The sequence below is a fragment of the Dufourea novaeangliae genome, unplaced genomic scaffold, assembly GCF_001272555.1.
Source record: "Dufourea novaeangliae isolate 0120121106 unplaced genomic scaffold, ASM127255v1 scaffold14, whole genome shotgun sequence".
In the NCBI taxonomy this organism is placed as follows: Eukaryota; Metazoa; Arthropoda; class Insecta; order Hymenoptera; family Halictidae; genus Dufourea; species Dufourea novaeangliae.
Window position 1 is genome coordinate 2,208,312 of NW_015373890.1, and position 12,198 is coordinate 2,220,509.

The 12,198-nt window shown below is 37.1% G+C and overlaps 1 protein-coding gene across 1 annotated transcript in view; it reads right to left on the bottom strand.

Annotated features, from left to right (window-relative positions):
- Positions 1–12,198, bottom strand: part of LOC107186995 (mitochondrial sodium/hydrogen exchanger 9B2) — a 92,275-nt gene that overhangs the window by 32,498 nt on the left and 47,579 nt on the right. Inside the window, exon 4 of the mRNA XM_015574987.1 lies at positions 10,489–10,689. Within this exon, the coding sequence (XP_015430473.1) occupies positions 10,489–10,689 (201 nt within the window). The remainder of the gene's footprint in view (positions 1–10,488; positions 10,690–12,198) is intronic.

The window sequence follows — 12,198 nt, forward strand, 5'->3', positions numbered from 1 at the left end:
GCCCATCCACCTCTTCCGGCTAGGGGTGCATTCGTAAATGCAACGGACGCGCAATCCGTCGCGCGCAGGGATGAACGACCCCTCCGCGGTTGACCCGCTACCCCGCATGCTGGCTTTTTCCACGAGGTACCCCCTCCTTCCCTTCTCCTGCCCACCTACCGACCCTGTCTCGCGATTTTCACGAACGCTGTAAAACTGTTTGCCCACAACGAACGAACCCCACCAGTTAACCGACGCAGGACGATTGCGGGGAGAACGGTCGATTATTTGGGAGCTCGAGGAACGTGTGATTATCCGAGATTCGTGCGTATTGATGATATTCGTGGCTAGGGAGTATTTGATTTGGGATCGATGGAACTTTAATATTAGAACTATCAAATATGTCGAAATGGTTTGTCAGTATATACTTATAACGATGATTAACCCCTCCAGGGTGGTCGATGTACACGCGTATAAGTGCCTGTCTGAGCTATAGTGACTTTTGGTGTGACTCCAAAGAAGTCAGAATGACTTGTCAGTATATTTTTATAACGATCATTAACCCCTCCATAAAATGGAATTCACCTTCTGCTATATAAAGAGCTCATTTTGTCTATGAAAAACGTATTCAGTAATTCCTGCCCAGATCTCGATTATCCGCTGGGCCTCGATTTATCCAGGCTACTTGTCTCTCGATTCAAGCCGGTTAATCGAATCCTGCTGTATTATATCATTCGTAACAATGTGACTTTCGTTTCACTCCATATTTCTCCAATGAAACGAGTTTATTATTCGCTTTCTACACAGCTAATTACATAAACAAGCATTGAAATCGTTTTTAAAACGACCGAGAGTGTATTGAATGGAATCTGCACAGATTGCACAGTTTTTGTCACAATTTGAAATATACTGAACAATTCCCATGGTTCGAGTAAGGTTTACGTATATCCTGGATATATTTTTTTTTTTCCGTCTACGACGCAGAAACCGTTGTGTTCTCCGTTGATTTACAACTGATTGAAACCACTTCTCGACCCGGCCATCGATTCTGTAAAAGTTGCGGGTACCGGGAAACTTTTTCCAATTCGATTCTGTGAAAAGTCAACGTCGTCGAAACCGGAACAACAAGAAAAAAACGCGGCAATATTCTGAATGTGTGGTGGACATTGATCTGCAAAAATATTTGGAAATTTTCAACGTAAACTTTCTGGAGTTAATATTACATTTAATTCATGCGAGTATTAATTGGCAGAATTCAATTAATATCGAATATGAATATATCTGGTTTTAATTTCATATTAAACGGTCGTAGCAAACTATTTAATTAACGGAGGAGATCAATTTATATTATCGAAATATCATTGACTAGATATTTAGGTATGACTCTGAACTGCATTACATCGTTCCGCCGATAATTAAAAAATCTTGGAATACTGTTGAAACCTCTATAGAATATTTTAGGCGTGAGTAAGTAGGATAGAAAGATTTATAATCGTAAGCTTCGTTAGCAAGAAGAAAATTGTTATGTCGTTCTAAGCGTGTTTATAGGTAATTAATTATCAGTTAACGAGAAACTTTTTTAATCGAAAATTTTCATTACAAAATTTTAATATACTTATACCTTAAAAGTAGGCAGTACAGTGTTTACTTTCAGCAGCTATGAAACTTTTATTTCTGGAAGTACACTTACAATTAACGACCGACTTTCGTAATATTATTCGTACAGCTGTCGATTCAAATAAAGAAAAAATGGTTGTGTTAGTCCACGTATGTTCAATTTCATTCAGTAGACCATATTCCATTGACTTATTTTTCAACTTTCAAAATGAGAAGGCATTCCCAGAGTTCCTCCCAATCCACTTTGTAAATAGGACCTCTTCCTACAACGTTTAAAGACCTTAACGAGGACACAGGGGTGACACGTGGAGACCTTTTCGAGACATCCTCCGAATGTACCGAACATATGACGTTTTTGTCCTATTTGGGTAATTTCCAATTACTATTTTTTCAAAATCAATTTCACATGCGCGTATGTTCCCTTGTCAGAAAAACTTTAATGCAACTCAGCTATCAAATTATTCCCGTGAACCGTCTGAAAGGGTTCGTTTCGGAGGTTCCACGTTTCAACAGAGACGAATAGATCGACGCACGTCACAGTTACATCCCTGTCTGAGGGGAGGCACGATCACCTCGGCTGGAATTCTCGACTCGGTCTTCCCGAACGACCCACTAGCCCGCTTTTTACGTTTCCTTTTTCCCCGGGCTTCCTCCGTTTTTCCAGCCTCCTCGCTCCTCTCCGCGGTAGCCGCGACGGACGAGACACTTCGCCGGAACCGGAAGGGAATTTCAACGATTGTTGGGGGAATCGATTTCCCTGCCCCTTCCCCGACAATTTTAACCCATTCGGCTTGTCGCCACGCGGCGAAGTTTGTCGCGGTTTGTCCGACCGCCTGGAGAGTGGAGTCCTCTCAATCTGTTCGACCATTAATGTCTCGAACGTTTTTCGAATCGCCCATCATCTCGAGAACTATCCGAGCATCTCTTTCTGGGTTTGATAAATGTGGCGGAAAGTGACACGGAGAGGAGTGGATGAAGCCTCCTTTTCTTGACGTTGATTTATTAAGTTTCGGGGGAATTCGTTTCTTTTTTTTATTTGATGCAATGATGAATAATTCATTATTTTTAGAGGGTTTGGGGTGCTAGTGTGAACTCGGAATAACAAGCTTTCACCATTGTAGAATGGTTTTGGAGGAGACTGATCTTATTTGTTGCTGGTATGGAAGATTTTTTCGCGAGCAATATTTAAGTAATTAGGTATCTAAATTTAATCTGGGACTCAACTAAACCTCTATTACAGCGGTTCCCAACCTTTTTTTGCCTTGAGTACCACTGAGCAGCAAGTTTCACCCCCTTATATTAGAAAAATGGTGGAAATTTATGTAATTGCTGTTATTTTCATTTTTTGCATATACTTATTAATCAGATATTAGCTTGGGTTCATCTAATATTGTCGCGAAAAAAAAGATCGTTCCACTAATGTGGAAGACGAAAGAGAGGTGTTATTCTCCAGAAATATGTTTATAAATCAAATTCAGACCTAGTCACCTGATACAATTTCGAAGAACAATTTTCCAATTATTTCTAACAATTATTTCAAATGTTCAGAAGATAACATAACATGTTATTCGAAATAATATTTAAAATAATGTTATTTCAGACGTGATCACAAGCATAAAAATAAGTATGAAATAAAATAACATGTTATTTCAAATAATATTTCAAACAATACCATTTGTGAAGTGCCCAGGTCTGTGTCATTGTTACAGCAAATGAACGATATTATTCTTTTCATCTCATTACTACAAATTCCAGGTGACGAAACCCAACAGACGAAGTGCAAAGTCTCTCCAGCCTCCGAAGCGTTTCGAAATTGATAATTCACCAGCGGCGAACAGGGGCTAAGACGGATACCGTACAATTTGCGTCGACCCATGGGGGGTGAGAACAGACGCGGGTGTAAATTACGGTGAAACACGACGCGAATAATAAATTCTGTCAGCGATGGGCTGGTGGGCTCGGCCAGTATTTTGCCTTGGCCCGACCTGCAGGGAACTGCCAAGATGGGGGATGCTCCGCGTTCCGATGAAAAACGGTCCTATCGAGCCTCGCGCTAGGAACCGGTTGCAACCGGTTTTTCGTGGTGACGGGGGTAAACGGAGGATCTCTCTAGATCCGCCACCGATCGATCTGCCGCCGCGATAATGCACGTCAGCGATTTCAACCCTCTCAGCGACCGCGATCCAGGTAAGTTTCTCGGTTGCAGCCCCTTGGGCGGGCCGCGTTGTGATACGTTTTTATCGTGACGAGATTCGATTAAGGGCAGGTTATTCTTTTCTTTTTTTTTTTTTCGCTCAAGTGCCTTTGTCTGTTTTGCACTTCTGAAGTAATCGATGAAAATGTGTCTAGAGGCGGTTGGTACACTCAACCCTCCTATAACACGGAGATTTCGTTCCGTGTTGTATAGGGTTTGTCGGTTTTGAAAAAGAATTTTTTTGATAATTTTGTAAACTTCGAAAAACGGCTTTTTAATTTGAAAGACACGATTCACAATTAAATTATTTCAAAGCAGTAATAGAAAATATGAATATATTGAACTACAGAAGCTGCTAGCTTTTTTTTTAAGAATGTTTGAGCTCGTACATTCCATTCAAAGTTTTGTAGTAATGAGATGATCTACAACTCATTTTCATTTCTGGTTTACTGTATTTCTTTCTGTCAGAAGAAATTCACGATGAATAAAAAAAAAATTAATATTTGTTACATTTTCGTTACTATTATCAGGATCCTACGCCATATTTTTATCAGGAACATGATCGAGAATATATACTAAACTGAAATTGTATTACGATGTTATTATGATAATAATGCGTTAGTGGTTGGTACACATGATAATTTAAAACTCAAGTGTGTTTTATACTTCTTATTTTTTTGTCAACCTTTCATCAAGGAATTATTGTATACATATAATGGACTGTGGTATTACCAGAACTACGACTACCCACGAGATTGCGTGATCACTCCCAATCACAGCATCGAATTGACGATTATGGAGTTTAATTTACGAACTTAATTCTTGGCTATGTATTCCCTGGCATTGACCAATAAAATCAACACTTAGAAGATTTATAACATTTCTCTATTACACCTTTTAATACTTAAGTAAAATTCTACATCACACTAAAAAAAGTATTCCGTTTTTATAACACATTTTCAAGAAAAATAGTCTAAAGATAGTACTATCGAATAACATATTTCTTAAAAGTCGATTTTTGACCCACCCTAATCATACGTAGCCCCTTAACTCTTTCGCTTCGAGTTGGGTCAGGAATTGCCGAGAATTTGGATTCACTTCTTTTTTCATATTTTAGACTCTGAGTATTATGAACATGAAATCGAAAACCGTGTAATTTGAAAGATAAATAAGTTATAAATTGTACAACATAAACTGGTTTTTTCAGATTGAATTCTCGAATAATGAATTCCTCAACTTTATTCTTGCCTTCTAATACAAAAATTACCAATTCTTACATTCGAAGACCAAAAATTTGGACAAAAATCAGAACTAGTCAATTGTTCATAAAATGACTTTACACTTATCGTATTTTATCTCAGGTCGCCTGTCAATTCCATTAGATCCGAAAAGCTGAAACAATTCTATCTAATAAAAAATTAATCACTCAGGACACACCTACTCCGGCGTATTTTTATAACAGAAAAATAAACAAAATTACCAAATTCTCACTTCTTAAAGTCAGATTGTGATTTTGTTTAAACACTGATTCATTCAATTTTTGCGTTGATTGATAGCTAGTAATTTATAGTTAACGAACAAAAAAAAACAGATGCCACCCCCATTCTAAATTCTTCCTCAGGGCCAAAAACTCAAAATCGTAGTCATCTTAAACTTTTGTCCACTACTGTACATACAATCACGAACGTGTTCGCGGAAAGTGTGAAAGACTCGAGTGATCGTTTTTAAATGGCGCGAGCTCCGCGGCGACGTATCGGTGTGCTCGAGATTGATTAAACTTCAGGGATGCGTTTCGGGCGACCGCCGAGTTTGCGCGTGTGAATTCGAACATTCGAAAGAGTGAGTGAGTGCGTTGATGGGAAAGTTTGAGAGTATAACGTGGGAAGTTTCGGGAAACTAGGGGTGCAGTTAATGGTTCCCTGGGAGGAACAGGTGTATAGATAATATACATATGTATAAGGACCTTATGTTCTGAAATTATTTCATAACTCTGTATACATGTATCGACTATCAATGCAGGGGAACGATATAATTTCTTCTGTTGATAAATGCTTTCTTTTTTGTACTAGACACGAAACTGAAAATAGTGATCTTTAATATTAGAAGATCAGAAAAATAATAATCGACAATCTGCTGTTTGAAACATTAAACACAAATAATATTATATTGAAAAATACAGTAACATTATGTTGAAAATGTAATCAATTGCAATATTTTTTGGAATATGCCTGTACAGCGATAATTATGTTCTAAATAATATCTTTTGTGAAATTGTTCCATTATTCGTTTAAAGAAAGATTATTTGTCTACTTTAGAGTTCTGTGCTGTCATGGAGGATGTACCCTCATAATAGCTCTTAAGTTCCATCGAGATTGTAGAGGATATATCCACTGTCGGAAATAACAAACTCTAAGACACAGAACTTTGAAAAATCTTAAATCTGTCCTGCTCAAAACAAGCCCCGCGCTTTTTACTAAAATTTTCATCAACGTTAAACGTCCCCCCAGACATCTCCTCTTCAGGGATAATAAAAACTTTCTGGACTAAAACAAGGATTCTGACCTCTGGCGCTAAATCATACTCCCGAGAGAAAGGAAGAAAAATACAACCGAGTTTACACAATGATAGTCTACGTTCAATAAAAAAAAAAATAAACTTTTCGTCAATCTCTTAGATTTAGAGACAATACACTTAACTGAAAACTATAAGGTGCAAATAAAACAAAATTAAGAACAATTAATCACGGATGGGTGATAAAAGTCAAAGTGACAGGCAATAGTGAAAGGCAATAAAAAAATGAGTTATATCATGTACAAGAACTTTATAATGTAAATTAGTGTACATAATTATGGTAAAAGTAAAAAGGTAGCCAAACGGCAACGAATGAAAGATGTCAGTAAACGCTTTTAAAATGATACAATGATCTCGTGAATTATTTATACCACCCAATATTGACAGAAATACAAAAAATATTCTATTCATAATTGTTAAAGAATTTCGCAATGAAAGGGTTTCTATCTTTTATTTAACACAAACGTGCTTATCGTAGTTTTGATGGTTCCAATTACCGTTTTTCACGGGCCATTTGTTACATGTCATATAACATAGACAAAATTACAAAAAGAAATATTTCTTTCACTAGTTCTTAAATAATTTTCCAATAAAAGAATTAATATTCTCTGTTTAGTACAAGTAAAAATCTAGTTCACTACAAACCATAAGACAATTTCAATGGTTCCAGTTACCATTTCTCACGGGTAATTTCATTGAAATTGTCATGAACAAAAATACAAAAATAAATACTTCTTCCACTAGTTTTTTAATAATTTTCTAATGAAGGGTTTAATATTCCCTGTTTAGAGCAAACAAAAACCTTGTCCACTACAAACCATAAGACAACTCCGATGGTTCCAATTACCATTTCTCGCTGGTCGCGCCAGCCGGTTCTCCGATTCCCAACGGAAACTGAGGGTAGCTACCTCGGAAGTGGCACGATAAAGCAACGGGCGTCGGGCAATTTTCGCGCGGGTGCCATCCCAAAGACTGTTCCTGCAGCGGCCCGCGTAGAAAAGAAGAAACAAGGGTGGCCGCGTTTCGGCTGTAACCGGCTTGTAACGGGCAATTGCCCGCTCGTATTGTATCGGAACCGTTTGAGGGCGGTGGCCAGGGGGGCGTTAAACAGCGGAATCGCGAGGGGGGTTGCCGCGTGCCAAGAGCGTTGTCTTTTATTGCGCTCGGGGATCGGGTCGAGCGTTATGGCGCCGTGAATCACAGGAACAGGGGCGTGGGGTGCATTCGGTAAATGACGAATGGAAAGGGCACAATAATGGGGGCTCGTTATCTGAGTTACCAGTGAATTTTCAAACTCGAAAATGCGATCGGAACTCTCCCGATCGAGCGTCCCGCCGATCGTTCGCCAGGGATTCGCCACCACCGCGGAATGGACGATCCAATTGGACAAAGTTTGATCGTTATTGGTACGATGTCTGAGGTTTATGGTAGACCACGGGTGTCATGCTCCTGGAGATTTGGTTTTATTTATATTCAAAGAGTTTTTATAAACTTGTATCATCGCCATAGTAATAGATATAAATCTTTGGACACGTAGAAACTTTCAATAAAGCATTTTTGGACATAAGTTTATATGAACTCAGTAACTTTTATTAACAGGTAACATAAATTTTACCTGACCACGTGTGTTGGTTTCGTTGTTCATGTGTCGATCAGAATTCTTTTAACACAGGTGAGTACTGTTTTGAAGGTCCTTCTATGTAGGTGGTGGCATTAGATTGTTTCTATGTCTTTTTTAAAATAAAGTTTTCGACTAGAATTTTGTTGTCATAGTACACAGCGTCGCATGAACGATTTTGTGTCGTGAGATATTTCGTACATAGCATCGCATGAAAGACATTGCGTTGCAAGATATCTCGTCCAAAGCATATTATGAACGAAATCACGTGGCGAGATATCTCGTCCTCCGATGCGAAGGGGTTAAGAGGTGGTGAAGTTTGAGGAAGTCGTGGGAGTAATGTGACACAAATTGCGATTGTATAACTGTAATTGTGTTATATCACTAGTAATTATGAATTAGGAATGCCACAAGTAATAGTACCAGTAACTTGTATCCAGTTTGATAAACAGTACAAGGACTTTTAGATGAGTAGATTGAAAATGCTTATGCAAATTTAGCGTTGTATGAGTTAATTCATGGAACTACAGATTAAAGAGAACCTCAATAGGTGTATCAATAGGTAACTCACTATATTCTATCAAATTTAATATTTAAAAGAGAGGGGTTGACGATATTTAAAGAAACTATTAGCGGGTAATAAGCGTTCTTGCATTTTAGCTAAATGGAGAATAACGCAAAATTCACTGAAATGTAAAAATTGCAAATTGTGCAAGTGGTATCACAAAATATGAAAGTTTACGTATCCAGTATGGTATTCATTTTAATGAAATATTCCACAATTTGTCCTTTAATATAAAAAGTTTCGTTTCCGAGTTTAAACCTTTTTTTGTTCCGTAGAATTTCCATTCGTCACTTAATTATAATTGATTTACTAAATATTTCTACTTCGAATTAAATTTATGAATTCAGTTTCCCTTTGTTTATTTCGGAGAAGATCAGGAAAGAAGTTTCATTTTCGACGCGTGCAAATATATACTTGTTGTACAGAGAAATCAGAGCAGAAACGTTGTACCAGGTCAACTTTAAGCTTCTAAACTCCAGGACTCCGAACTTTGAACTATTCGAATTATTAAAGTGGCACTCCCGAACTATTATAACTTTGAATTAAACAAGTTCCCAAAGTAAACTCTCTCACATCAGTTTCCCGTAGAAATTTTATGAAAGAAACACGTGTATAGAAGAGTACTACTAATATCGCAAATAAATTTTACGAAGAAATCAATTTTTAGAAATAAAATGAATAAAAGGGGAAGTTTCTTTGATGTCGATAAATCTGACGCGAGAAGAATTACACGGCCCGTCAAGCACGTTTAACACCGCAACGAACGACGCCAGCGACATTAAAAGAACTATTAGATCAAGCTGGAGCGACGAGAGATTTTTGCAGTATTTGGCAGCGAGCCTCCTTTAACCATAATCGGACTTCGGTGTCGATGTCTGGTCGATATGACCCAGTTAACGAGTTAGCAGTGTCTCGTAGGAGTGAATAAAGTGTTTCCTATAGTATAATGCTGGTTGAGATGGATCACGTTTTTAAAAACGTGTGAAACGTAAATTATTTTAAAAGTACTGAATACTATACTTGCCACTTTGTATAGTGAATTATATTTTCTAGAATATGTAGTTGCGGAAAACACAATTTCTTTATAAATAGCTACGGAAGTAAGTAAATTAAATTTTGGGTTGGGGTCCATCTCTCCCTTAATAGATATTATGGACAACATGAACCACTTCAATAAAAGTTATATTCTTTCATTAAATTGATTTGTAGCAATCATTTGTATTGCAAAAATTGTTTTATTAACACATTGACTGCCACAGTGAAACAGGACGTACGTAGCCAGACACACTTTATTTCGTTTTTAAGTCATAAATAGTCGAAAATATATACGTTCGGTTAATAGTGGCTGTTGGTCTTGTTGTAAATTATACTGCGATATTAATTTTATGCAAAAATTTCTAACGGTATTTAAATAATCCAGCTTCTTTCCATTGTACGTGTCACTTATATTTGAGTGACGTGGTAGTTTTACCGCATTTGTGGTAAACAAAAAAAATGTAATTACTAAACATTTATAAACGGTGTAAACATCTCAAACAACAGAGTGATAGTAAGCCTTACGTCTATATAGAAATGTAGTACCCTTTTCAGAAACTAAAATGTTGATTTTCGTCAAAACTTTATAGAATCACGATGTACAATTCAAAGACACACTCGTCTACAATAACTATAACAAAATAACAGTATCACATTGCCCAATTGACGGATAGTTTGAGTGTTTGTATGTTTACTCGCGGTTTGTTGTGCCCTTTTATGTTTCATCGCGCTTACTCGTGCCCACCATTTATATCCATCTGTGCCTATTCGTGCTCGTTTATGGTCATTTGAGTTTGTTCGTATTGGTTCATCTTAATTCGTGCTTGTTTATCTTTAGTCATGTTTGTTCGTACTAGTTTACGTTTATTCCTGTTGAATGAAAAATTTGTTAAAAACAAAGGTACTTACGTCTCCTTTTTCAGGAACGTATTTAGCCAGCCAGCCCCATAGGACACCGAATCCAAGACCTCCGATGATAGCAATTGGACCCTGCAGGATTTGATACCATAGGGCGTCATGGGAGAACATGATACTCTTCACGATTCCATGGATCGCGACCGACGCCGCATCATCGATTCCAGAAACAGCAATGATCAAGGTCGGAATTCCCTGTAAACACATCAGACACGATTAAATAAATAACTCGATTAAATTTTAACATGGCAACTACATGTACATATTTTGAATGACAATATTTAACTGATAACCAGTATAATGATAATCGAGTATTGAATGGACATTTCTAAACGACAAACATTAAATGTCGAGTGACTATATCGTATCAGAATTAAATGTTTAAGAACAAATAAATGTTAAATAAGTTGGAGGGTGATATCATATGCTACGTAATATCATTGTCATATAACGTTATGTTGTTGATACAATGAACCGATATGATAGGCGGGTATAATGTTACTGTTTGAATAGTTCCTTCAATATTCCATCAAATAATAATTGTAATTTATAATGCAATAGAAAAAATATATTAACGCAACATCATGTTCGCAACACTGGATAGTTCGAAATATGATTTCATACTCCCAGCAAAACCATTTTAGAATCAAATATTAAAGATGAGAAATTTGCAAATCGAATAATTATTCTCTTAATTGAATTCCCTAATTTATTTCGTTAATCGTTTGCGAATGAAAGTAGGTCGATTTTAACGCATGTTGTAGTTCTCATATCTCGTTAAGATACATAACTAGCTATAGTTTTATGCAATTCTGTGAATAAGGCGTCATATTTAAATTTCGCGAATACAGATTTCTCTCCTTCCGACTGGTAATTAGAAGTACTTTTAAAAAACTATTATTGAAAACTGTAATTAATGTTTTAAGACGAAAATCAATAAAACATGTTGATTCTGTGTTCATAAAACAACATAACGGTGTTTAGAAATAATGCCACAAATTATTACAGAGCCTCGTTAAAGAAAGCTATCAGAATGTATAAAGGAAATACAGACTTTCCATAAATATCAAAATGTATAAATAATTATAGAGATTCTGGATCTTTATGATTTTACAGCTTACATAGATCTTAAAAAAAAAATAAAAAAGAAATCTTTGTTCTAAACTTACAAATATTATATCTCAAAAGCATATTTATTAACTTGCATTAAAATGCATTCGTAGGCTCATACGATCCTCCAATTACTTTGAACATTTCACTAACATCGAAAACAAAATTCTGCCGGAATTTCACATCCCCTAAATATAACCGCCTAAATGTACCCTAGTTTCTGCAGTCTGCCAGCCAGTAAAAAATTACCACAGAAGTAAAGAATTAACTACTAAACTAAAGGGATCCCTCTTCTTAGATTCGATTGTTCCTGAAATTTTTTCCGCCCGCGAATCGACGATTCCTTCCTCCACCACACTTCCACTCGCAACTTTCCTTATTTTCGAGCGGTCCACGGTAACGTCAACGATTCGCGGAAACCTCATTATCGAGCGCAATCAGTTTTCTCGGGGGCTACTTCGGAATCATCAAGGGAACCTTCACCCGGAACGTTTCGAGGCCAGTGAAAATAATCTGTCGGATGGAGGCCATCCGGTGGAATCGGAGGAAAGGAGAATTATCGAGGGAGTGGAGGGGGATAAGGGGGTGGGGCTA